The sequence below is a fragment of the Adiantum capillus-veneris genome, chromosome 9, assembly GCF_014529385.1.
Source record: "Adiantum capillus-veneris isolate H3 chromosome 9, ASM1452938v2, whole genome shotgun sequence".
Classification (NCBI taxonomy): domain Eukaryota; kingdom Viridiplantae; phylum Streptophyta; class Polypodiopsida; order Polypodiales; family Pteridaceae; genus Adiantum; species Adiantum capillus-veneris.
In genome coordinates, this window is record NC_140939.1 from 153,713,836 (window position 1) to 153,741,801 (window position 27,966).

A 27,966-nucleotide genomic window follows, 5' to 3' on the forward strand; every position below is an offset into this window, starting at 1 on the left:
AAGGTCATCATGAGGACCTTTTTTTGGGGCCACTTCACGTGGTGGCGAGATGCATTATTGGAAAAAAGCTGAGTGCCAGGTGTGCGAATGATGCAAAAAGGTGACAACTATGCACTGCGAGGTCAGTTTTTGGCCTGTTCGGGGTCCGTTTGAGGTCATCTAAAAGGCCAAGGGTGCCCAAGTGATAAAGCTAAGTGTGGGAACTGAAAAAACAGAGAGAAGACCAGAAAAAACGTGGAGAAGAGAGGAGGAACAGCCGCAGGTGTGTTTTTGCTCATTTTGGAGCCTGTTTTGGCCGTAAACTGCTCATCCGAGGTCGGATTTGAGCACTTTGACATTGTAGACTGGGGTTTTGGGCCGTTCCGGACGCGATGGCGCTGTCCATTTTGCCAAATTCCTCACTCTTTTCCTGCTGTTTTTCTGTGTAAGTTTCTCCTATGAGCGAAGTTTCTGCTCCAGTTTGTGATTGTATCTGGCTTATTTTACCCATATTGTGTGAGCTGTTTGCCCCATTGGTGTTGGCCCAAGCTCATTTGTATCTAAACATCAGAAGTTCTCCTCTTTTGAGCTGAGTTTTTGTGTGTGTGTGTGTGTGTGTCTCTGTGTGTAGTGGGCAAGTGGATAGTCTCTCTCCTCTCACTCCAGAGTTGTGTTCCCTGTCTCGGCCAGGTGTGTTGTGTAAGCCGAGTGGTGCCCCATAGTGTGTGTGTATCTTCCCAAGAGTGTGTGTCGGGTCGTTATAGAGGCGCTGTGTGTGTTTTCATCCCGCTCACACCGTGATTGGCCCGATTTGAAGAATGTCTATGAAGTTAGAAGTTAGAAGCTTCTTGGGATTGTGTTCGTACTTCAGGCGATTCATTCGAAAGTTTGCAGAGGTTGCTTCCCCTTTGCATATCTTGACACAGAAAGGAGTCCCTTTCTCGTGGGGACCCACAGAGGTGACTGCCTTTCAGACTTTAAAAGAGAAATTGACTACGGGACCAGTTTTCACTTTGCCGGACACGCAGAAGTCATTTGAAGGATATTGTGATGCTTGTGGTCGTAGTCTGGGTGCGGTCTCAATGCAAGAAGGCCATGTCATTGCTTAACAGAGCCGATTGTTCTCAAGGCCGGAAATGATAGCACAGATTTATGAGAAAGAGCTTTTGGCGGTTATCCATGCTCTTACTCAGTGGCGGCACTACCTACTCGGAGCGGATTTTACTGTCTTTACCAGACCATCAAAGTTTACGCTACTTCTTGTCACAGAAGCGGCTATCGGAAAAGCAGATGCGGTGGGCGAACATTTTGTCACAGTTTCACTTCCAAATTGTCCATGTTCAGGGACAGAAGAATATGGTGGCAGATGCTTTTTCTCGGAAGCCGTTGGTTCTGGCTATTTCTACGATACATCATAGGAGCTTCGAGGATATGGTCGACCAGTATGCCACAGATACAGATTTTGCAAACGTTTTCACACGGATACGGGATGGGGAGAGAGTAGCGGGATATTCCATTCAGGATGGCTACTTGATGAGAAAAACCATATTGTGCATTACACAGCCGTTGAGGGAAAAGGTTATGACCGAATGCCACTATCCACCTTTTACGGGTCACCGCGGCATTGCTACCACCATGAAAGGGGTAGAGAGATACTTCTTTTGGCCGAGACTCAAGAAGGATGTGAAAGAGTTTGTGCATAGTTGCTTGGTATACCAAAAGGTCAAGTTTGACAGGCATAAAGCATAGGGATTGTTCCAGCCTTTGCCCATACCCACCCACCCCTTGGAAAGTATTGCAATGGATTTCATTTTTGATCTCCCGAGAACACAGAGTGGTCACGATGGTATCTGGACTGTTATTGACAGATTTAGCAAACAGGCTCATTTCATTCCAGTGAAGAAAACAGTCAAGCCGGATCGCCTTAGCGAGACTGTTTGTGGCCCAGATTTTCAGATTACATGACATGCCTGAGATGATTTTCTTCGACAGGGACCCCAGATTTACGAGTTTGTTTTAGGAGGAAATTTGGGAGAACATTGGCACGCGGTTGCAGTTCTCGTCATCGTTCCACCCACAGACTGACGGGGAATCTGAGATTGCCAATTCAGTGGTTTTATATTTATTGAAGTCTTATATCTCGGATCAGAAGACTCAATGGGAAAAGTCTCTACCTTTCGTGGAATTTGCCTACAATAACACGATACACTCTTCGACGGGGAAGGCGCCATTTGAGATTGTTGAAGGTGCTACGAAGGTTCCACCCTTCCTAAGCACAAAAGATAAGATTTTTGAAGCGGATGAGTATACGCACGACTTAGGCACGGCTTTTGCTAAGGTCCGCGAGGCTTTGCAGAAATCTCATGAACGACAAAAAAAGGCAGTGGATCGCCATCGTCGCGATTTGAAATTGAAGGAGGATGATTGGGTGCTCTTACGTTTTGAGAAGGCACGCCTGAGAAAGAAAAAGGGAAAGGAGAGGCTTTTTCCAAAGCTTAGTATGAGATACTACGGACCTTTCCAGATATTTGAAAAGATCAATGATGTCTCCTTTCGATTGAAACTGCGTGACACTTGGAGGATTCACAATACATTTCATGTGAGTCTCTTGAAACCTTTTAAAGGTGATGTGCCTGATGATGGGGAGCCCGATGAGCAACCCAAAGTGGAAGAAAACGAGGAGATCCTTGTTTCTGAACAGATTTTGGTACATAAGGACACAAAGAATAAAGGTAAAGTCCGAAGGCGGTTCTTGATTAAGTTCAAGAACTATCCTGCATTGAATGCGAAGTTGATGGAGGAGGAGGACCTAGCAGATACTCCTTAGATTGTGAAATTTTATCTTGAAGCATTTGGTTTAGCATAGTCTATTCCAAATGGAACCCAGAATTCAGCTTGGCCGGAGATATGGTGCAATGGGATGCACAAGAGGGGAGTTACTCCGCTCCTTTGTCAACAGATGCCTTGAATTTTGTATACTAGAGTCACTGATGTCTCTTTGAGCTTCAGGGATACTGAGAGCTGACAGTATTCTGCTGTATGACTTTACGAAATGGAATTCCTGAATATGAAACTGATTTGTTTTTGACTTGTTCTTAAGTGCAAGAACTGATAGACGAAATGACTGCATCATTTTGGTCTAATTGATCTCGAATAGACATGGTTGCAATAGGGGTTATTCAATTGGGCATCGATGAGGTCCCGACTAGATCTAGATGCGATTGCTAGCTACATTGCCGATAAATCATGGTCTAAGATCCGAATGAATGTTGAATGTCATGTGATGTCCTGTGATGTTTAGTGATGTGACTGTCGATTGGTACATCTGCTAGATGTGTGTTTCTAGTGCGTAGGTACTAACAATCAGTGTCTGCTAAGACAGTTTATCGCCTCTGTCTGTTTTGCAGGCGTAATCGCCCTCGTAATCGAGGGCGATTACAATGCTTTCAAGAGGGGGGTATGTTACAAAGTGATGACGTGGCTGCTCACTCTGCTGAAAGCCTAACCCTAAAAATTTGAAACCCTAATTCTGCTGAAAATCTAACCCTAAATTCAAAAACCCTAATTCTGCCCTAACCCTAACCCTAATCCTGAATTTTGCTGATGTGGCAGCTGTACAGAGCTCTGTGATCTGCGGTGTGAATTGTGCTTGGCAGCTTTTTGACAGTTTTTGAGCCATGCTTTTTCCACGCAATTGTTGAGAGACAAAGAGGGAACCTCTTTGCTTTATTTGACTAAGCAAGAGAGAGAGAAAGAGAAAAGCCTCTTTGCTTTATTTTAGCAAGAGAAAGAGAGAAAGAGAAACTGCTTTATTTTTGCAAAGCTTTTGAGCTTTTGATTTTCAGCTTTTGGGGCTCTACTTTTGGCATCCCTTGTACTCTTTAAATAAGTGGGAAGGCCACTCACAACTCAAGGCATCTGGACGCAGAGTCTGAGTGTGAGCACCTGCACGCACTCTTGTACTTTGAACTCAGATTAATACAAAAAGAAATACCGAAAGGGGCGCCAGTCTTTGGGGCCAATATCTCTAGGCACAGGACTCCACCGGGCCAATGTCGAATTAAATTGTGAATTGTGGACTGTTTTGAAGTAGTTATTTGGTGTTGTCGTAGTGTCCAAGTCTGTTGCAACATATGCGTGCAATATGTCCTCCCATCGTCAAATTCGTGCGTTTCGTATGTCCATCTGTTTCTAGATGTTCTGAGGATGACATGCACAGCTTAATGTCCAACTTCTTGAAAACTGTTTGCCAACAGTGTGCAGTGAACTTAATATCACGATCACTAACAATCTTATCTAGCAAACCATAAAGTTGATATAAATGTTCCTCGAAGAGTTAGCGAACTCACGGCTCTTCAGTGTGGTACAAGTAGATATGAAGGCTGCCATGCTTGTGAGATGGTTGACCCTGATCTCTACTCGTACGAGATAATCAAATAACAAAGTCCATCGCAATGCTATTTCATTTTAGATCTGAAATTCGCAATGGATGTTGGACTCCTGTGCATTTTTGACGCTCAGCCTTATTAAGCTGGCACTGCACACATTTGCACATAACTCTTCGACAAAGCTTTCAACTGCAGGCAATCAAAATACCGGCTGACTAAGGCCAAAGTTTTGTGTATGTCAGGGTGTCCCGCACTATGTGCATTGTGACACACATGTAAAATCTGTCGGAGGTTATCCTGATCATTGGGCGCACACACTCTGCCTTGTCTGGAAAGTATTCTATCGTGAATGGAATACTTTTCTACTATCTTTCCCTCTGTAGCTAGCCATCAGGCATCTGGATCGCCATAGCTCCCCTAGCTATTTAATCCCTCTTGAACTCGCTGCCAAATCCCTCCAAAGTGAGAATAGTTTTCCCCCTCTTGTCTTGCCTTTGCAGCGTTGCACACCTTTACAAGGCCTTTCTCTTAGCTTAATTCTGTGTCAAAGTATAAAGGCCTTCCTTGTAGCTGCTTATGGTGACGACGGGTTCATGTTTGAGGCAAGGCTTAGCCCGCTTGAGTACTTACTATGCATCACTATTGGAACACTAGCTAATATATTTTACTAGAGTAGAGCAATCAGCCTATATAATACTTCAAAAGATATCACCTTGGCAGTCTCTCACCTCAAATTCAAGGCCCTTGGAGCCGCTTACAGTAAGGATGAGTCCTTGTTTGCCAATTTTGTTGACAAGATCTGTTTTCTGTGCCTCATCTCTTACGAGAATAACTTGTTGGGCTCCAAACCTGTGCCCTTGGTTGCTTGAGTTTTTGTTTGTCTTGCAAATTTCCTTTGCAAGATCTTGTCCGTCTGCTTTCAGCAATACTGGGAGTTGTCCCCACACCAAGCTTGTTTCGGGCTCCAGTTTATCAATAGAGTGTGGAAAGAAGTAATAAATAAGTTCCACAATGCTGTTGGCCATGTTTACGACACCCACATGTGTTCTGAAGTTATGACTTAGGTGGAAAAATGCAGGAGAAAATTCTTTAGTTTTCTTTCTCGCACCAGAATCAGCATTTGTAGGAGCAGCAATTGTGAAGTCTGTGTAGAATAGGCTCCGAGCTTCTGAGAAGCGGAAGTTAACACCTCGAGCTATAGTTTGTGCTGTATCTCCAGCAAAAATGTATCCTTCATGTGGATCAGAACAAAGGAAACTAAAAAGAGAAATCTGTGCCGGTGTGAAGTCCTGAACTTCATCAATATAAACATAGTCAATTATATCTCCTTGGTATTCTCCAGCAGAGAGTCGTTTATACACATTTTTAACATAGTCTGCCATGTCGTAATCATTTCTCTGCATCTTCAGCTTCTCATACTGTAGAAAAAGCACGTATATCATTCCTTTTTGTTCCAAAGTGAGTTGTTGTCCTTTGCGAGCAGAAGAAAGATACATTTCCTTGTCGAGGAAACCTTGTGCAGTTTTCACAGCTTGAATGCTGCCTTTAATGACTGATGCAATTTCTGTATATACAGTGCATGAATCAAACTTTCTGGTCAGAGTATGGTCCATGTGTGGCCAATAATCAGAGTCAAATTGCTTGTAGTCCACCTCTCTTCTTTCCAAAGAATTCTTTTTAGTACGTTCGAATGGGGAATTCAATATACTGTTACCCAGCATTAACAAGAATCTCCTGAAAGTTAAGAACATTGGAAAGTATGTCTCTGGGATATTTATAAAACTGTCTGGCAAAAGTCCAAGTATTTTATCCTCATCTTCATTATCAAGTACTAAATCATGGTGGGATTCTCCGGGCAATGGGAGCTCTCCTTCTGCAGACAGGATGCTGAAACAAAAGTAGTAGTTTCTTGTTAAAATACTAGATTGACAGCATTTGTAGTTCTCCAGTACTATATGAACTCTCGTGTTCAATCTAGGATAGTGGGTTCTTGGAGAGAAAATAACATAAAGTCCTTTATTTAAACAATGATACATAAAATATTAATCTGTACCTTTGAATTTGAGAGATTTGCTTCTTAATTGCAGCACATAGAAGAGGACTGAGTGTGACAAGGATTTGTTTGATGTGCCGATTAGCACTTCTTGGATTCTCAAGCACTCTTTGTGGAATTTCAGAAATTTTATTGAATCCATGTTGAGAAATGTGACTTTGCTGTTCTCTTTGTATGAGTTTTGTCACTAGGACTGTTGTTTTGCCAGTACCAGATCGGCCTAATATAAAGCAGCTTGATGGGTACTTGATTATGAGAGATTCTTCTTCATTCACTTCAAAAGGAAGGTCTAGCTCAACTCCACCTGTAGCTGTCAGAAGGTTTTTTGCAATGCCTGATGACATCGCATAGAATTTCATCAATAGAAGACTTTCACTGACAGTAGACCTCTCAGTTAATAAATCGGATTTCTCAGAGTGGTGATTCTGTGCACATTTGTCATGGGGTTTTAGCCAAACAAAATCAGCACTTTTCTTCCATGTTGCTGGTCGCATCAAAGTGTCATCCCTGTACAAAAATACAAAAGATTGATGTGGGATATTCAATATTTGTTCTGGATCCAATTAGTTGATGAGACTAGGAGTTTACAATTTTCTACTGTAGAAGATCAACTGGAGTGCAGATTCTAATTCTGAATAAAGAGATTTAAAGCTGGCAGTGGAAATTCAAACCTCACCCGACTGATTGCTGTTTGATATGATTGGTGGTGAAGGCAGCACCTTTCAAAATAGCCTGCTAGGCGTTGAGACTAATTCTAATAGTGTGACCTATTCAGGTTCTGACCTTCTATTTGGGATGCAAGGGCTCTGTGCAAGGAAATTGTCAGTTTTAATTAGCAAGATTGTCATAGGTTAGTTTTTCATAAGCATAAGCTATGCTCGGTTGTGTGAGTGATAGTAGCTTATCCAGCAGACAAGCTAGAAATAACCTTTATTTTCAGGTTGGAAAGGTGGAAGCTCCCTTTAGAGTCCCAAAGAATCAAAAACTTCAAAGTAGGCAGTTGGGGCTGGAACCCTCACCCAACTTATTGAAAGGGATGGGTGTTGAAGACTGCAACCTTCAAAATAACCTCAATGCAGAGACTGAGCATTTCAGGTTCTGAACTTCCTATTTGGAAGGCAAGAGCTATATGCATTAAATTACCAGTTTAAGTAGCAAGATTCTAGCTGGTTGGTTTCCATAAGCCTAAACTATGCCTGGTTGTGCGACTAATGGTCGCTTATCTAGTGGACAAGCTAGAATGAGCCCTTATTTTGAATTTGGAAAGGTCGAAACTCCCTTCCAAGTCCAAATACTGAATCAGCCAAACCTTGTGAGTCTAGACGCCTGCTGAAGCATTCGGTGTAGAATGACGTTTTTTCAATATGTTGGCTTCCATCTTTCAAGAACCCAACATTTGCAAAGTTGCCATTTGTGGTTCCAGACTAGTTGAACAATTGCATTCCAAGCCTTGGCCAAAGATGATCGTTGAAAAGGCAGTTGCAAATCAAGTGAGACCTTTGTAAATGTGATTGTAGACATTTTATACATAGTCAAGGGAATTATTTGTTTTTAAGAAGAGAAAAAGTTTCTTTGTAGAGACAGTCCAAACATCTTACCAGGTTAAATGTCGTGTTTTGCATCTTTCTATGTATTCTTCGGAGTAGACACTGAATGCATTCTGTAGGCGTCTCACATATATGGATAGCTTTGAGGAGTCTATTACATCCCAGACTTTGATTACCTGTTGTACTAGTGAGTCTCTTTCCACATCAATGCTCCAAATAAGACAAAGGTCTGCCACCATGTGCACCTCGACAAGGCCTTCTAGTTCTTCTACTACTCTCTTATAACGTGAAGCATGATGGCCTAATGCTAAGCGGCGAATCTTATACAGGATTCTGTGCCTTTTGTCCAAAGAGCTTATCTTTAGAAATGCATTTTTGAAGTCATTACTGAAGAGAACCTGCAAGTTGGTAGCCACACCAAAATAGCGAGTTTCAAGGCATCAAATGTATTGTAGCTATTAAATTGAATTGAAATCTAAAAGATTGATGTTATTAACAAAAGTTTGCAGGATCACGAACCCTTTATTGTCTACATGCTCTTGATTATTTGCAAATTGCTCCTGCAGTCCTAATGTTCCAGGTAAAAGCTACCCATAAAACCAGGAGCCCTTTATGAGCCCTACTTGCTCTAAATTCTATAAAAAAGGTCTACTGATTTAAAGTTCACTAAATCATGAGCCAATTATTGCCTACTTGCTCTTAGTTATACTAAGAGAGTTTACTGAAGAGGATTGCACTTCTCTCTCCTTCTGGTATCATCAGACTATACTTTACATTAGGGCTGAAGCTATTGGGGAAAACTCTGGAGGACTAAGCCCATGAGATGTGGGGGATGCTCAACAAATCCTTAATAAACTGAAAGATGCGTTATTTCAGTTTTTTTATGTTTTGGCCATTGGCCTTTGTAATTGTCTACGGCCGTCATATGTAAGAGTGTTCACTTCCCCTCGGGGAGTAGACACAATTGTGGGCACTCCAAGAAGGGGTCAAGTATTATAATTTCAGCTATTTTTTACTTCAAAAGAAAAGAGAAGGAGAGAGAGAAAGAGAGAGAAACCGTTGGGTTTCGTTTGATTCCCAAGCTGTGCAGCAGTCTTTCATGACTCTCTCATAGTCACTACTTAAGCTTTTGATGAGATTTTTGTATGAAATTGCAAACGACATGGATACATGCTTAGATTAAAAGGCAGGCATTTTATTATTTTAGCATTTGTTATGCAGCCTGCAATCAAACATAAGTAGGTGCTTCTCTTTTCTAGTTTGAGATACAAAATCCTGCAGGTTGCATGCTCTCGTCATGTGTCAAGCATGCGAAATACTGAAAACTCACCTTCCACAACATGTTGGAGAAGAAAGCAGAGCCCATTTGTAAAAGATCTAAATGTTCACCCAGATTTCTTTTGGCTTTGATGACAGCATTGGCGAGTTTGTCATCATTTACTCTTTTGAATAGCCCTCTATGAATGACGTCCTGTAGGAGGAGAGTCCAGACATTTTGAGTTGCTGATAAGGTTTTATTGCATCCCACTATCCATAGGCAATATCTGTTCACAGCAGCAATCAGTGTTGGGAAGGACCAGTTTACATGAAAGAAGTATGCATTCAGTCAAATTTTTTTGCTTGATAGTTGTGTTCTTTAGCTGTTTTCTATTACAATCTCCAAATATTTCGGAAGTCGTGACTTCTGTTATGGCCGTGGCAGCAAGGGTGTTGAATAGCAAATCTACTCCAAACCCCCCAAGAGAGAGACAAAACGACGTACATGTGTGTGTCCTCTGGATATTCAGCAAAAAAGACCAAAGTACTGAAAATAAACCTTCTACAAGACAAAATAGACTGACATGGGTGTGTGTGTATGTGTGTATATGTATGAGGGCTGAAGGGGATGGAGCTCTAACTCTAATGGATGTGGAACTATATGCATGGGAGAGTACAACTATGATATGTAAAGTGCTAGATACCTCCATTCAGTATCGAACTCAGAGAGAGAGAGAGAGAGAGAGAGAGAGAGAGAGACCTTGCACGTGTAATTGCCACATTTAATCTCCTATAGTCTTTCAAAAAGCCAATTACTCCATGCTTATTTGATCTGACAGTTGAAATGATAATGATATCCTTCTCCTGCCCTTGAAAGCCATCAATCGAGTTTACATCCACAATCAAGGGTTCTGTTCTCTGCTTCAAAAAGCATTGTCTCAGAAGATCTTTTTGACTGGAATATGGAGTGATGATACCCACGGTGAGGTTCCCGGTTTTCTTCTCTAAGCAGGCTGAAAGCGAAATATGCGCCACATGAGAGAGCATGTATAATTCAGGACTTAAGCCTCTGAATACTCCAGGCTAATCATGTTTACCTTGCCTCAGTGTTCTTATGAGAGCCACGATGACTGATGCTTCAACCCAGTTCTTTTTACTTCTTCCGTCATCCCCAGTTTGTTCACTCCCATCACTTACATCCAGAAAGGCATATGGTCCATACAGCAGCTCCTCATGCACCTTGTATGCATCGCCTGTTACATTGTCGCCATCATGTAGGTGGCTCTGATAGAATTGTGAACTGGGGAACAAAGATATAGCAGGATGCATGCGATACTGTATATTAAGCAGGTGACAAGGGTGCTCCAGGGACATCATCCTCTCAAATAAGCTTCTTCCGTATGCACATTCTGTGGAAGACTGGATTGGGACATGAAGAGCATCATCTATTATCATTATTTGCTTAATATTCAAAACCTTAGTATACATGTTCGGGAAAACTTACCAAAATACCCCTGAAATTTGTGGAAATTGCCAAAATACCCTTGTACCAATTTTGGATGCATTTCCCCAATTTTCGCATAGTTTATTCTTTTTCACCTTAGAGGTCTATGTTTTAGGTGTGTCATAAAAAAAAAAATCACTAATGAGCTTACAAATAGAGACATTTCTGTGTACAAATAATGAGCCATTTGATCTTGGGAGCCCACAATACCATCGAACATTTTAGCTCTATCATCTTTTATTGACAGATTCCAATCTTTCTATGAAGGGCTGCAAAAAACAAACGTCTTCGGAGATGTTTGTGAGATTAACAGGGGTAATTTATGGAAAAATATGAGGGGTGGGGTAATATTGGGAAAATTTGAAATTTGAGGTCCAGGGGTAATTTGGTAATTTTCCCTTTTCTTTTTTTCTTAAAGACCTTTGGGCTACTCTTGTTGTAGAACAAAAGGAGGAAGACAGGCATGCTGTAAGTCAGGATCAAGAATTACCTTGCTTATCACAGTGGCTGGCAATTGCTGGTGGTCTCCCACCAGAATAGCATGATTTAGTCCCGGCAAGCGGGTGACTATTGCTGTCTCTGCCTCCACTAGTTGTGCAGCTTCATCAATGATAAGACATTTAAATGGAGCTGCTTGTTTTACACAATTTCTACCTGCTGTGGAGACCGTACAAAATATCAGAGAAGAGTTCTCCATACAGAGATTCTCTATGGATTCATCCGAGCAAAAGTCCTGATGAGTAGCAGCAATGCCTCTCTTGAGTTCATCCTTAAGAAGCAGTAATGCCTGTCCTCTGAACTCTTTCTCACATCTTAAGAGCTCTGCTGCCTGTTTGGCAGTTCTCGAAAACAATTTAGCCTGCTGAGCAGGTAAGTCCTCTGCTAGGGCTTTGCTATGCTCTTCAAGAGTCTTCACTAGCTCTTCCAGTTTTGTACTGGGAGTGGTAGGGATGGTTTGGGAACTTCCAGGTTTGGTCTCCCCCTCGACAGCATGACAATCAACTTCAGTGTCATCGAGTTCAGTTAAACTCGTTGCAGCTTCATTCCAACCTTTGCTGGCCTTTTTTATGCGCTTCACTCTCTTTGGTAAGTATATTGCCTTAAGAGGACCCTCCACAGGAAGCTTGTCCTCAGTTCCAGCGAGAATAACGTCTGTTTTGTTCAAAACCTTGTAATCGCTCGCTGTATTGGACTCGCAAAACTCTCCAAATTGCTTTTTTTCATGCGGCTGAAGCATCTCCATGTAGCGGAGTGCCACTGTGGCAATGGCTGTGTTTGTGGGACAGACTGCAAGGCACCGCATGCGAGTGCCAGTCGCAACAGAGAGTAGCGCAACGATTGTTGATGTTTTTCCAGTACCCGGCGGTCCTTGGATCATCCTGACTCCTGGATTCCTTCCAGCTTTCACATCAGAAAGAACTTTCACTACCGCATCTGCTTGTGAATCATTGAGATGCAGGAGTGAACAATAGGTCAAAATATTGTCCTTCAAGACATTTTCGTCTGCTGTAGCAGCATTGTGCTCTAGTAAGAGCTGATGAAACAAGGATAAACCACGGGAACCTTTTAGTCAGTACAAATCACTTACTCAAAGGCCCTCTATAACCTTCCCTACAGCATATGATGTAGTTGAGAGAAGTACCCAATTTTTACCTGGGCACTAGGATGATGTTGCAGCGTCTCTCTTATGATTGGATAATTGTTTTCGTCTCCATCGCTGTAATGCAGTGCCTTCCACATTCTGCAAGGTGTAGCTAAGCCAACCAAGTAAACTGCATACCATGTCTTCTCAACATCCATAAGCTCCGCATAGACAGCGTCATCAATAGTACTCTTGACTAAAATACGGTGTACTAAGCATGAAGAGCTACTTTCTGTCTCTTGCTCCTCCTCTTTTTCGACATGCTTGATGAATGCCATGAGACTCCACTCACTGAGTTGGTCCCCACAAGAGCCAGGACACTTTGGAGTTAAGAGCAAAAGATCCTTGGGTTTGAATTTGAATTGTTTCCCATCTTTGCTAGGCATGTCCTTCCAATGGAGATATAATTTGAGCTCAATGAAACGTTTAGCATCTTCGTGTTTCTGTGGATTGTTGTCTTCGCAGATATCCAAGATTGAAGCATAGGGTGCTTCATCTATATCCGTTAGAGATTTCTGAAGCTGAGATCTCAATTCCTCAACAAGAGGCCACTTGAAAGAGTCGAAGTACTCGGTGAGAGTATCGAAGCTCTTTGGTATTATACTCATCTGGCATTAGTACAATTCAATAATTACGTGTGACTGCATTTGCATTCACAGCAAATTATGTGGACCGTGCATTTGCATTTGAAGTGAAATTTAATGATTTGCATTTAAGCGAAATCTCTGGTCTTGATATAATTCCAAAAATTACATGTGGGTGCTTTTGCATTTAAAGCGAAACAAAACTGTGGAAAACGTTGGTAATTAATATCCCCTTAGTAGTTATAAATAGATTAAACAGTGATCAAGCATAGAGAGACATACTTAGCATTTAAGTAAATCTTCTGTGTGTGTGTGTGTGTGTGTGTGTGTGTGTGTGAGAGAGAGAGAGAGAGAGAGAGAGAGAGAGAGAGAGGACCTTGCTTTTCAGTAAATCTTCGTTGTTAATGTCATCTCTTTTCCATCTAAAGAGAAGCTCTATGAGGTCCTGCTTCATAGTATCCTCAACAGCGCTGCGATTGAGAATTCTGTAAGGAAGAAGTTTAGCGGACTGATTATCAGCATCAGGTTGAAACTTGTGTAGAAAGTCAGAAACGCTAGTGGTGACAATGACAGGGATGGGCGCGCCGTATTGCTTGAAGACCCATAGTCTTCTGTTGTCAAGGCTGTACCAAGAGTCATTGTAGCAGAATACGCGAATGAAGGGGATGGAGTCGACGGTGATGTCGCCTGCTTGAAGCTTGGAAAGCAGTGAAGAGAGGGAGAGTTGGGAGCGTGAGGCTTTGAGGGCCACAGAGTAGGAGATGCCATGGCCGGAGGCAGAGGCCGGGAGGTTGGGCCCAGCTTTCTTCAAGAGGGACGGAGGGGAGAATGTTGACGGGAAGGTGGTGTGGGTGTATCTGATGATAGCAGGGTCCATCATCTGCACATTATTCTCAGGTGTATTGCTGGTGCAGGCAGAAGAAGGATGGTCGTCCTGCATCATGCGAGAGCTGAAGCTGGCTGTCATGAGGGCTGCTTGTTGGAGGTGGCGCTGCTCGGGGATAGTAAAAGTAATAAAGAGTCGGTACTAGGGATTCCTCACGCTCAAAATCCCGCTTTATGCTCCTCCATTTTCTTTCGCCCTTTTCACACTCATCCGCCCTCTCGGAATAAAGAGTAGGGGTTTAAGATGCTCCATTTTCCCTCATCGCTCCACTTCTTTAACCCTTTTCACACTCGTCCGCCCTCCCAGACATGAGTCTTTGAGGTGCCACAAAGATCCATTCCCTGCAAAGTGCAATGTTCGTTCAACATGCACAAACATAGTGATGATGCTACATGACTTCTTCACCTCCGCACACTTCTCCTCATGCCTAGAGCACTTCACAACTGCACTTAACAATTTCTTTGTTGATAGATCATTGAGGGTGCTTGCTATTGTTCCTACAACAATAAAACTTATATTCTTCTTCTCCTTTTTGGTTGCTAAAGATATGGACTGATTTATTGCCATACTAGGCACTCTTCGTGTGTGACATTCAAGGCACACAAAGAAGCCCTTTTTGGGCCTATCGAGATGTTTGCGAATGACAAGGAGCTTGGTGTCTTGGAAAAGTCTCCTACCTATTCATGGTGCATCACTGTAGATAGACTTAATGATATTTATATGAGAACACTATTTAATCGCTTACCAATTGAGCTATCGTGCCTGACAAAAAGTATGTGGTGTGTGGGTGTGTATTTCTTCTCCATGCAAATAAAAAGAAGGATAGTACATCATCATGAAAATGCAAGCTAATCATCTCCATTTTATGATGATGGGCGAGTGGAGTATGGTATGCAAAGGGGAGCCCTTGATAAGGGCTTGCTTGATCTCCACAAGGTCAATGGTCCTTTGCTACAATCTCTTCTAGGATGTCTTTAATATTTGGCTATGATGTCCTAGACCACTCACCTATGTGGATGTTAACTTTGGATGACATTTTTATTATTTGTCTTATATTGACTCATGGGTTGGGCTTGTCGATCGCATAGGTGCATGGTCACCGATTGGGTGATCACCGATGAGTGGCACACCACAAACTTATTTAGATAAGAACTTAGTGCTAACTATTCGAATGTGGACGCTCGTATGTGCGTCGGGTCTTCTGATAGTAGATAGGTTTAAAGTTATTTATATCCTCCAAGGGGTAAATGAGGCATGTGGGATAAAGGATCCACCTTTCCCTCCACAAGCCTTTTCACTTTCACTCACTCGCTTAGGTAGAAACCGTTTGTTTTGAGGGTTACATGCACCCGGTTGGTCAAAAGCTTTGATGTAAAGCACACCGACATCTCCCAAGTGAGACGCTCGTTTCGAGCTACTGCATGTGTTGGGGGTTCCATCGTTGCATAGCTCCAATGACCAACAAAATTATCAATCCGGAAGGATGAGCTACCCGGCTAGGGCATGAAAACACTCACGATTGGTGAGCTAATCGTGGCAACACAAATGGTGACTTAATGAGGTGAGCTTCTCAGCCTATGGAGGAGCTAAGCCACAATGGTTGGCAATCTCCACATCCACTTCCCTTCACCTCCAATTAACCCAATCATACACACTAACGATTGCAAGACGCACACAACACTAATTCTATCATGCAACACACTAATCGCAAGCACACACACACACATAGATCTATCGATCACCACACTCCAATCAAACCTACATGCACACACAAGCAAAAGAGGGCAATCACACAAGATTAGAGAGAGATTAACCACTAATTAGTTGCGATCTAGCTAATCAAAGCATCATTAACAATCACAAGAAGTATGAGAGAGGCATAGTGAAAGAGAATTAAGCATTGATTAGTGTTAATCAAGTCTTATAAAGCAAGGAGAAGTTCAAGGTCTCCATAGCGACACACCTCAAGAGCTCTTACCAAAGAGTGCTCTCAACAAATGAGCTTGAGAACCCTAATTTCTTTTACACACTGCCTTATATACCTAAGGTAAAAATATGCATTGTCCGAGCGTTCAAAGCCTTTAGGGCTTCACCACTTATTGAATCTGCAACCTATGCACACTATCTAACTTGTTATTTACAGTTTGGAACTCCCATTGAATCCGTAACACATTAAAAATATTACAATGCCTTGAAATAAATCGAAAATTTACAATACATGACTATTTTGAAAAAATGTGAAAAATGTATAACTCCAATCTTCAGTTCTTCTTTGTATTCATCCTCGATGTGCATCCGTACGTCTTCGGTCTTTAGCAGCTCCTGTTAACTGACGTCATCTCAGTTAACAGGATGTCCTTGTCCACATTGCAAACAAAGAATGACTAATAAAACGAGGAAACAACACACAAAAAACGAGAGTTTCCAATCAACGAGCAAAGAAAACTGAGCAAAGCCAATTTTTGAGAAAATATGAGCAACCCCCTTGATAAATTGATACGAGCGCAAGGTATATTGAAGAAAATAATCATGGCATGCTGGATTCGACCAGCACTTCAGCATAAAAGGGCCTTACATCTAAATTACCACAAAGAAGCGTAGGCTTCAAAATTTCAAACCTCCTTACATGTTGAGGCCCTTTAAAAATCCCAAATCATAGGAGTACTTATAAAGCGGTTAATTCTAAACGCATCAAAAACACACAAAAAAGATTAGAATTAACAAACTTCTAGTAAGTCTATGAGGCCCTGCAAAAGTCTATCACTATCTTGCTAAGCATATTTTAAAACTCGATTTGAGCATGTATATTCTCCATTTTAAACTCACATATAGCCAAAGTTAAAAGCCCTCAAATGTAAGGATCATAAACATAGGCTGACATAGTTGGTCATCCTTCCACTTGATGCACATGCTTAAATTTGCACCCACATATCTTGCATGTTTCCTTTAGGACGCATATGTAGATCCAAGTCCACCCCACTTCAAGGGCTCATTGTAGATATCTTGAAAACATGAGGCTGATGGCCAACATCTAGTTGACCATGGAAAAGAACACTATGCAGATAGGGATATTGACTCTTACACTTGAGTTTTTATATTGACTCAAGATTGATAGCAGTAACACCCTTTGATTTTTTGATGATTTTTTAGGCTTTGTTGCACTTGATGCAAGTCAAACTTGTGAAGTAACGGTATCAAGAAAACCGAAAAACTCTGCTTCTCCCAAGGGAGTGTTTGTTGAAGAGCTAAGACCCATGAGCTTATCCATCACTATATCTTCTGATGTTGACCTCTCCAATTACTTAGATGTTGTCAAAGGTTAAAGAGCTACCCATCCAAGCAAAGCATCAAAGATCACTTTGTCATCCTATCTACTTTTACCCCCAATTACAGGATGTTTGTGATAACCCAGATGAATTGCACATCTATTGACAATGTTTTTCTCCAATGGCATGTAGTAATAGATGATTGCAACACATGCACTAATGCATTCTGGAATTTGACGACAACAAACACAGACCAGTTGCCAAACTCTAGATCAATCAAGACCCCTCCATCAAGATTCATTGGGAAGCTTTGTCCTCAAGATATAGCTACAATCTACATTAACACACCGCAAGTGGTTGCAACACCTGTTAAAGCGCACCACATCTTTAAAGAAGTCATTAATGCAAGTCAAATATTATGTCCAGGAATGCCCATCAAATCAATGTTCCATACTATACATGCTTAAGTTATAACATTTGTCAGAGAATCTAACACTTACTTTTAGATTCAGCAGAATTTAACTATGAAAAGCGAGAGTTTTCCTTTAAGAGAGAGATAGCAAGGAGAACATAGGTTGTGCCACGCTGAATTCTTTACACAAACACACATTAAAAACACTTTAACCATGCACATAATTCAAAGAGAATAACCAATTAAGATTGACAACTCGATGAGGACCGGATTTGCTTGGAGCCGGCTCCCCCTCCGAAAGGACTTGTATTATAATACTCTCAAAAGAAATCTTTGTTACAATACATGTTTGTGCTCTTGCGGAGCCTTGCTTGAATCAAGAAAATGGTGTCTTCAAGATTCCATGGTATAACCCTCCTTTCCAAACCCTTAACACCCCAACGGGAAGAAAGAAATTGCGAGGAAAGAGGAAGATGAAGGTGGAAAGAAGCAATTTTTCAAGCAAGAGAATTGATATTTCATGGACACTTGCTCATGGTCAATCTCTTAGTATATCTTAGTAATAACATAGTAGAGATGGAGAAGAAGAAACTTTCATTGGCTTGGATTTGTATCCATAGCCAAGAGCTTGAGCATAAAGTCCGTCTCTAGAGCTCCCATCACACACACACACACACACACACACACACACACACACACACACACACACACACAGCTTGCTTTGCCAACTTTGGAATGTGAGAGTGTGTGCGAGAGGAGCAAGAGCTTCAAAAATGCAACAAGACCTCTCTTATATAGCTATGCTAGTGTGCAACTAGACTAGAATGCTTCACACTTTACCAAAAATGAAGTGAGAACACCTCCTAATGCAACTCAAGCATGCCCAACACTTATCCCCTCTTGCCTTGCATGCTAGAACCCCCCCCCCCCCCTCCTTTCTTGAGACTCATCTTGGCAAGTGGAAACAACACACACACTTGTTTAAGTTCACATAAAGCAAGCATGTTCTACCTTGGACATGTGGCCCAATCAAGCTTAGTAACAAAGACTAGAGTCAACTTACTAAATGTGGAAGGACTGATCTAAACTTAGTCTTTAGCTTTTTTCTTTCATTTAATAAAAATCATAAGCTTACCTTTTAATTAATTAGCTCGAGGGTGCAAGACTTTTGCACAAACCTTGGAGGCTTATGAAGCTTACTCGAGGCTACAACCTACCTGCTAATTTAGGACTTGATAAATTAGGATGGCAAAAATAAAACTCACCCTTTGGGCTTTAAAATTTTCACCTCATGTGCAAAACCTTGGTAACGCTTCTCAGACTTCATACTTGGAGTCTAAAGACTTATTATAATGACTTGAGCACACATTCACTTTCTATTTTTAAACTCCTATAATTTCTCTCGATCGTCTCCTTTGTCCTATACCTTTGATCAAGGCTTCCTAAGATACATTTATCCTTCCTTGACCTGTACATATGACTGAGATAATTAGTTAGCAATTATCCTTGCTCTTTTATGGACCCCCCCCCCCTTTTGGTCCCAAACCTTGACCGGATTGGTCCATTAGCACTTAAATAATTTCACTTGCTCTCTCTTTATTTTTCCCGTACTTAAGTGGCCAATGTAGTTGGAAAATACTTTAAGAAGGTTAGAAATCGATATCCATGACAACATTGTGGTGGCATCTCAAAAGCAATGCTTTCCCATCTCTCAATGCTTCTCTCCCATCTAGCTTTATGTCTACCCTGCTCCGTCTCTCATCGAGTCTCTTCATCTCAATTAGCTTAAATTTTTCAAGATCGTTGACCTTAAGAGCCCCTTCCCATAGGCTTATGAAAATCCCCATCCATGGGAAGGTCCGCTTAGAAATAAAGGGTTGCCCAGCCAAGTTGACGCTTTCCCACAGCTACTAGTTGCATCTATCGGTGACAGGTTGTGGAAAAGCAAACGACATGGACATAAATTCAATGGAAAAAACCCCAGATTTACTATTCGCATTCAAATGCCAGGCGCTCCACTTAGATGAGACATGCAAGAGCGCCTTCTTGTAGGTTTTCCAAAAGGCCTCTCAGCGGACCTTTGTTGCAAATTTTTCTTCTCCTAGGGTCAACTAAAGATCCACGCACTTGCAAGCAACCATTTTTCTGGTGGGTGGTTGAACGACCCTCCACATTGGCTGCCACACCTCTTGACCGGGTGCAAAAAGTGGCATTCACTGCTAAATTATTGGCAACCTTTGCAAGTGAGTGTGAACAAATGAGAGGCTAAGTGTTTGAGTTCCTTTGGCATCACCTACTTTGTCTCCACCTCACTTCAAGATGTCGATGCAACCTTCTCCTTGGGCTTATAAAATTGCAATCCATGAATAAGATGCAACTCCCGCCATCAGTAAGTGCAAATCCTATCATCGCCACGTCTCTCTCTCTCTCTCTCTCTCTCTCTCTCTCTCTCTCTCTCTCTCTCTCTCTCTCTCTCTCTCTCTCTCTCTCTGCACGCGCACACACACTTTTTGGTGTGTGTAAATCTTGGGATTAATTTACAAGTGGGAAACCTCAAGTCGAGGAAAACCAATAGAAAAGATCATGTACATAAACCCGAAAACAAAAGTGTTCATTTGTGGAAGAGGTCTAGAAACATTTATAGGAAAGTTGATGCATCTCCAGGGTGATATCACCAACCTCCCATGCAAAACATAAAGATTACCGAAGGGAAAGCTTAAAGAACTGAAAAGAATCCGCATTGAATCAAAGAAACATACAACTGTTCCATTGACACCACAGAGTACATTAGCCCAAAATCTGACTCACACAAAGAAAATCACAAATCGCTATAAGGAAGGCGGGAGAATGTAGAACACCCAAAACCATTTGTGGAAGACCACATAGGGGAACCGGATTTGCATACAAGCTGCTATGGGATGAAGCTTTCAGGATTGCAATTATGAAGTGATTCCTTGCAAGTGTTGCCAAAGACAAAGTCCTCATAGAATGGCAAAGCTTGAAGATGGCCCCATATGAGTCCATTCAAAAGTATGTGGATAAGTTCAAAGAATTACATCTCAAAGCCATTGTCTACAAAGATTGACTTTGTGGAACAAAAGCAACAATTTTGTGGTGGCCTATCTGATGAGATGAATGAGTATGTCAACTAATAGAGACCTAAAACTATTTCAGAGGTCATACATCATACTATGGTCACTTTGAGGATTCATTTCTGACAAGGGTGTAAGAAGGGCTCCGAGTCAATGGAAGCCAAGGAATCAATTGAGACAAAGGGGAAGAAAAAATGCGACACAAAATTCTCCCAAGCTAACAACAATAATAAGAAAGGAAAGGAAAAGGAAAAAGGCCATATAGGTAAAAAAAACTTTCTCCTGAACAAGTGTTTCAAGTGTGGGGAGCAAGGTCATGTTTCTCGGGCATGTCCAAAGAGGATGAATTGAATGACACTCCTAGAGCCACCATGGTGGAGGCTCTAAAAGAGGAAGGTCATTGCAAAGGAGCACCACTCTCTTATGCTCGGGGTAAAGTAGGAGAGTGTTATGCTTTCATACTGTTTGATATTGGCTTCACCCACAGCTTCATTTCTTTTGAGCTAGCTACTAAGCTAGGAGTTCATGACGACTTGGAGATGGGAGATGGAGTGCAAGCAAATGGATCTTTTAAAGGGCAAGAGGCCTCAGTCACTCCATTGATTGGGAAGTTAAGGCTCCATGTGCAAAGCTATGTTGATAAAGAAAATTTCTTCATCTCTCCACTCAAGCATGAAGATCTTATTCTTATCCTAGGGGCACCACAATTTGATTGTATGGTTACCACTACAAATTTTCTAAAGAGAAAAGTCCTATTTTCCTATAGAGGCAAGGATGTTTCACTTGATATAAATAGCATGGGCAACTCTATATCACTTGTACAGCCTCAAACTTTAGACAAAGTAATGAAAAAATCTCTTTCTTGTTACAACCGGTTTAGCAAGCAAGCACATTTCATATCGGTCAAAAAGACTATCAAAGCACACCATCTGGAAACCCTCTTTATCGCACAAGTATTTAAGTATCTTGACTTACCAACATCTATAGTATCCAACAAAGACAAGAATGACCAACAAATTTTGGAAGGGTGTCTATGAGAATATCACTACTAAGTTGAATATCTCTTTGGCCTATAGTAGATGTTGACTTACCAACATCTATAGTATCCAACAAAGACAAGAGTGACCAACAACTTTTAGAAGGGTGTCTATGAGAATCTCACTACTAAGTTGAATATCTCTTTGGCCTATCATCCACAAACAAATGGCCAAAGTGAGATAGAAAATTCAATTATCATTGATCTACTTAAAACCTATATTACAGAAGTAGATCAAAGAGATCAATGGGAAAAGTACTTACCTTTAGTAGAGTATGCATAAGCCTATCAATGAAATTGCTTACAGATTGAGGTTACCAATTGCCTAGCTCATTCATAATGCTTCTCATGTGAGACTCTTGAAACCTTCTAAGGGCTAGCCACCGAAAGAACCAGTAATTAAAGAACCACTTACCAACATCCATAGTATCCAACAAAGACAAGAATGACCAACAACTTTTGGAAGGGTGTCTTTGAGAATCTCACTACTAAGTTGAATATCTCTTTGGCCTATCATCCACAAACAAATGGACAAAGTGAGATAGAAAATCAACTATCATTGATCTACTTAAAGCCTATATTACAGAAGTAGATCAAAGAGATCAATGGGAAAAGTACTTACCCTTAGTAGAGTATGCGTAAGCCTGTCAATGAAATTGCTTACAGATTGATGTTACCAAGTGCCTAGCTCATTCATAATGCTTTTCATGTGAGCCTCTTGAAATCTTTTAAGGGCTAGCCACCCAAAGAACTAGTAATTAAAGAACCACCTGGGTTTGAGGATCAAGAGAAGATTTTTGCAATCCAAGAGCAAACTAATAATGAAGACAAGGTTTTAAGAAGTGGTAATTAAGACTATTCAACGATATCTTGTCAAATTTAAGAATTATCCTTTTGAAGATGGACAATGGATGCAAGACATCCAGCTAAATGATAATATAAACCTTGTAAATACTTACAATGACTCCTGTCAAAGGTACGAATTAGGTATGAACAAGTATATTTTATAAATAATTTTGTCTTGTTTTGACTGTAAGATTTCTTGTAAATGTTCATAAGTTTAAAGTGTATGCATACTATGAATCAAGCTTGTGGCAGCTTAGTCTCTCAAGCATCTAGTAGACCTTACCAGATGAAGGGGAGGAACTGGGAGAACAACAGAAGAGGAATACGCACGCATGCACACACTCACACACACCACCATAGCCACACACACAGGTTGGAGGGGGAGAGCCGACACGTACTGTGTACCTTCTTTCTTTCTTCTCTATCTTATGCACCAAGGCATAATACACATTGTACTTAGTGTTAGTGGCACACACAAGTGTATCGCTATACACGTAGGGTTAGTAGCAGTTAGTGATGGGCAATCGACCACATGGACATCAAACCCCATCAAACCTAACATTCTCCCACTTGATGGCCAATGTGGGAGACCATAAGAATGGAAGAGAACCACTCTTCACGCAATGCCCATCAACTCACGACAGTGCTGAAACTGATGGTTGGAGAGACTTTTAGTGAGTGCATCCGCTGTGTTTTCTGATGTAGGAATCTTCACTAAATCAAGGCTCTTGTTTGCCAGGCATTCACGACTGAAGTGATAACATACATCAATGTGTTTCGTTCTGGAATGAAACACTAGATTGTTAGGAAATTCAATAGCACTCTGACTGTCACAATGAAAAACTAGTGTACGCTACTCCAATCAAAGATCTTTCACTAGGCGAGCAAGCCAAATAGCTTCTTTGCATGCCTCACTCAATGCAACATACTCTGCCTCTGTGGTAGAAATGGATGTACAGTCTTGAAGAACGGATCTCCAAGAAATAGCAGAACCAGCAAATGTGTAAATCCAACCTATTGTTGATTTTTGACTGTCAACACGGCCTGCATAATCACTGTCTACAAATCCTTGAATGGATAACTCTCCATGACCATAGCATAAATGTCTATCTGTAGTGACACTCAAGTATCTGAGAATCAACTTGATAGCATCCCAATGCTTTTTACCAGGGCTAGACATAAATCTGCTAACAACTCCCACTGCATGTGCAATGTCAGGTCTTGTAGCCACCATGGCATATATGAGACTACCACAAGCTGAAGCATAAGGAACCTTAGCCATTGCAGCTTTTTCCTCAGTAGATTTGGGACAGTCTTTCTTGCTAAGTTTCAAATATGCAGGCAATGGAGTACTCAAAGCCTTCCCCTTCTGCATGTTAAAATGATCAAGAACCTTGTACACATACTCTTGTTGAGAAAGGTACAACAACCTCTTCTTACGGTCATGAGTAATGCGCAAACCCAAAATGTGATTGGCTTCACCCAAATCTTTCATGTCAAATGGACTTGTCATCTTGGTTTTCAAGTCAGCAATGTCTTTCTTAGAATGACCAGCAATAAGCATGTCATCTACATAAAGGATAAGCATAATAAGCTGTCCATTGGGCTGTCTTGTCACGTAAAGACATGGATCCTCATTACTACGCTTATAGCCCAGGGAACGCATAAATGCATCAAACTTTTGATACCATTGTCTGGATGATTGCTACAAGCCATAGAGACTTTTCAAAAGCTTACAGACCAAATGTTCCTTGCACAAACCCTTCAGGTTGCTGCATATAAATCTCTTCCTCCACTGGAGAAAAGATTTCCTAGAAATCGGCACCATATTCTTGCGTGAAACCTTTGGCCACTAAATGAGCTTTGTAATTGTCAATCTTCTTCTTGTAAGCCTATTTACAAGGCAATGCTTTCCTACCTTTTGGCAATGGAACGAGTTCCCATGTTTTGTTCTTTGCAATATTCGACATCTCCCTCTTCATAGCATGTTCCCACTGAACCTTATCGTTGGCTAGCATAGACTCTTTGTAACAAGAAGGCTCACCACTATCTGTCAGCAAAACAAAATCCACGCTTGGAACAAATGTTTTGGAGGATGTGAGATTCTTTGAGATCTCCGTGGCTGATCAAAACGTGTACTAGCCTGTGTAGTAATTGGCTCGGGAGCTGTCTGGACAAGAGGTGATACATAAAAAAACGTCACTTTTTGGAATTCAACCTCTTTCACTGTCTATTTATGCATCTTACTCTCATTAAAGACAACGTCACTGCTACGGATCACTGATTGACTTTTCGGATCCCATAAACGATAGCCAAATTGACCATCTACACCATAGCCAATGAAAATGCATTTCTTGGGCTTAGGATCTAGCTTAACACGCAACTCCTTGGGTACATGTGTATAAGCTTCACAACCAAATGTGCGGAGTTTTTCAGATGACAATTTATGTCCTGACCATAACTCCAAAGGTACATGAAACTGTAATGAAGCATGTGGTGATCTATCGATCAAGTACACGACTGTGTATAATGCTTCAGCCCAAAACGCTTGCGGTAAATTAGCATGTGATAGCATAGACATAATCCGCTCTTGGATGGTCCTATTCATTCGTTCTGCAACACCATTTTGTGCAGGGGTATAAGGAGCTGTAAACTCATGCTTAATTCCCCTACTTGAACATAAGTCTGTAAACTCTTTGGAGACATATTCTCCACCATTATCTGAGCGCAAAGCTTTCAACTGATGTTCAGTCTGAGTTTCGGCACTAGATAAGAACTTCTTGAAGCAAGAAAATGTCTCATCTTTAGACTTTATGGCATAAACCCAAACATGCCGTGTTGCATCGTCAATGAATGTAACATAATAGGATGCACCACCATGGGATTTAGAAGGCATAGGCCCACATAAATCACTGTGCACAAGCTCTAAGGGTTTTCTTTCTTTGTCAAAAGAATATGTACGATGTGTCCATGTTTGCTTTCCATATTGACAGTGCTCACAAAAGGGAAAATATGAAAATGACAAAGACGGTAAATAGCCCAAACGAGAGAGTGTCTCCATTCCCTTCTTTGACATATGTCCTAACCGGCTATGCTACAAAGCAACAGTTGGCAGCTCGGTTACAAAAAGAATATTTTTTTTATCAGATACATAAAGAGGATAAAGTGAACCAACTTTAGAACCATGGGCTATAATAAGATGACCCTTCATAACACGCCAAGACTGCTGATAAAAAGTGACTTTGTAACAGACGTCCAACCGAAATCAGATTGCGTGTCAAGGTTGGAACATGACGCACATTATGGATGATAAACTTTACCCCATTTTCCATAACCATGGCAATATCACCTACGCCAACAATGTCACAAGAGTAACTGTCACCAAGTGTAACATAGCCAATGGTTTCCTCGTATGTAGTAAACCAATGCCTATGAGGCGTGGCATGCAACGAAGCACCCGAATCAAGAATGGGATATTATCAAGCTCCTAACACTGAAACTGAGTCATGTGCATATCTTCAGTTCTAGCCGCATAGGCAATAGGCAACTTTTGCTTCTTTTGGACAAGCACATCATGCATTTGGTTCTTCCAAACCTAAAAATTAGTCGAAGAAGAGAATGCCGTCAAACTCCCACTCTGTGTGTGTGTGTATGAGGACACTCCGAAAGAGGCTACACACTCCCAAATGAGCCGTGGGCTCTCGTAAGAGAGCTGAAAATTTCAGCTCCTGAATCGTAGCTCGAATGGGGTTTCTGATGGCTTGAAATGACTCCGAAAGGGGGGTAAAAACCCAAGACACCTACTGAAAACGCTCTTGGAAAGCTGAATTTGCAGACGGCAAAATCGAAATCTTGTTTGCACTCTTGAAAGTGCGCGCGCGCGGAAACGATTTCGGGAATGAGATGGCTCTGATACCAGATAAAGGGGAGGAATTGGGAGACAACAGAAGAGGAATACGCACGCACACACTCACACACACACCCTCTCCTTTCATAGCTAAATTTTGCTGAATCTAAAAGGAAGAATTAGATTCTTTGACAATTTGCTTCTCTTCTAAATTCTTAGGTTTAGGCCATTGCAAAATAGGTTGGACCTTTTCTGGATCCATCTTGATTCCATCTCTAGAAATGATATGACCAAGATATTTTACTTCTTTTGCAAAGAATTCACATTTGGATTCCTTTGTATAAAGAGATTTTTATTTGAGCAATAGAAACACTTTTCTAAGATGTTCTAAATACTCCTCTCAAGTACGACTATTGATGAGGATGTCATCAAGAAAGACTACTACAAATTTGCATAGATAGACCTGTAAAACATTATTCATCAGCTTCATAAAAGTAGTTGGTGCATTGTTAAGCCCAAAAGGCATCACCAAAAACTCATAATGCACATATATAGTCCTAAAGGTTTGTTTGAAACATTTATACGTTTATTCTACCTTGATGATAACCAGATCGTAAGTGGATTTTTGTAAAATACTTGGCTTCCTCTAATTGATCAAAGAAATCTTCCATTCTAGGCATAGGGAACCTATTCTTGATTGGTTGTGAGATTGTTTAGTGCTCTTTAACCAGCACAAAGTCGCATAGAACTGTCTCTTTTCTACACTAGTAAGATTTGGAGAAGCCCATCGAGAGTTGTTGGATTTAAATAAAATCTTTATCTACCTAGTCTTACAATTGTTTTTCTTCTTCTAAGTGGTGTCTTGTCCTAATCTATAAGGTGGTTTACAGAAAGCAGGCTTGCATCATAAATTAAATCAAAAGACATATTTAGGAATTTTGGGACAAATTTTTCTGAACCAAGTTCTTGAGTGGTGGTGGTTGCATTGTGCCAGGTTGCAGCATTGTCAACCATTGGTGTCAAATTCTAGAGCTGAGTTTGGATTAGGTTGCATTATTGTCACAAAATTGTCCTTTGATATGTTCTCTTAAGTTGCAAAAGCTTGTAAATAAGAAGTCTTGTGTCTGTTGTAAATAAGGACTAATGTGGAAATGAAAGATCAGGTTTGCTACTAGTCTTTGTCTTCTTGAGTGATTGCTTGAAGAATTTAAAGGTGTTTTTCTTATTGATTTGCCAAAGCGTTTACATCTTGAAAGAGGTGAAGTAGATCATGCTATTGAAACACATATTTAAGAATTTTGGGAATTATTCAAGTCCCATTTTTTAAAACGAGACCTAAAACTAAAGTATTTTTTGTTAAATTTGACCTCATGGTTGTTTGTGGGGACCCTTTGTGCCATATAAAAATGAGGCAATAGTACACGAACGTGGGGCTCAAACTTAAGTTGAAGCCTCACTTGTTGTTGTCGTGTGGGATACTAAGAAGAGGATTGAAGTTAAGTTCGAGTCTCACATGCCTCGCCTAAACTAGCAAGTGGACACACTCCAACTTTGTTCAAGACACTAGCACATGGATGTGAGGCTCAAACGTAAGTTAAGTCTCACTTGTTTTTTCTCTATAGCATAT

General features: G+C 41.1%; 1 protein-coding gene across 1 annotated transcript in view; it reads right to left on the bottom strand.

Annotated features, from left to right (window-relative positions):
• Positions 1-14,315, bottom strand: part of LOC147451418 (uncharacterized) — a 37,047-nt gene extending 22,732 nt beyond the window's left edge. Inside the window, exons 1-9 of the mRNA XM_086520326.1 lie at positions 13,331-14,315; positions 12,382-12,978; positions 11,219-12,262; positions 10,322-10,643; positions 9,985-10,237; positions 9,298-9,511; positions 8,019-8,365; positions 6,421-6,927; positions 5,096-6,254 (exon numbers count right to left, since the gene is read on the bottom strand). Coding sequence (XP_086376452.1) covers positions 5,096-6,254; positions 6,421-6,927; positions 8,019-8,365; positions 9,298-9,511; positions 9,985-10,237; positions 10,322-10,643; positions 11,219-12,262; positions 12,382-12,978; positions 13,331-13,921 — 5,034 coding nt within the window. The 5' untranslated portion in view covers positions 13,922-14,315. The remainder of the gene's footprint in view (positions 1-5,095; positions 6,255-6,420; positions 6,928-8,018; positions 8,366-9,297; positions 9,512-9,984; positions 10,238-10,321; positions 10,644-11,218; positions 12,263-12,381; positions 12,979-13,330) is intronic.
• Positions 14,316-27,966: the final 13,651 nt, after the last annotated feature.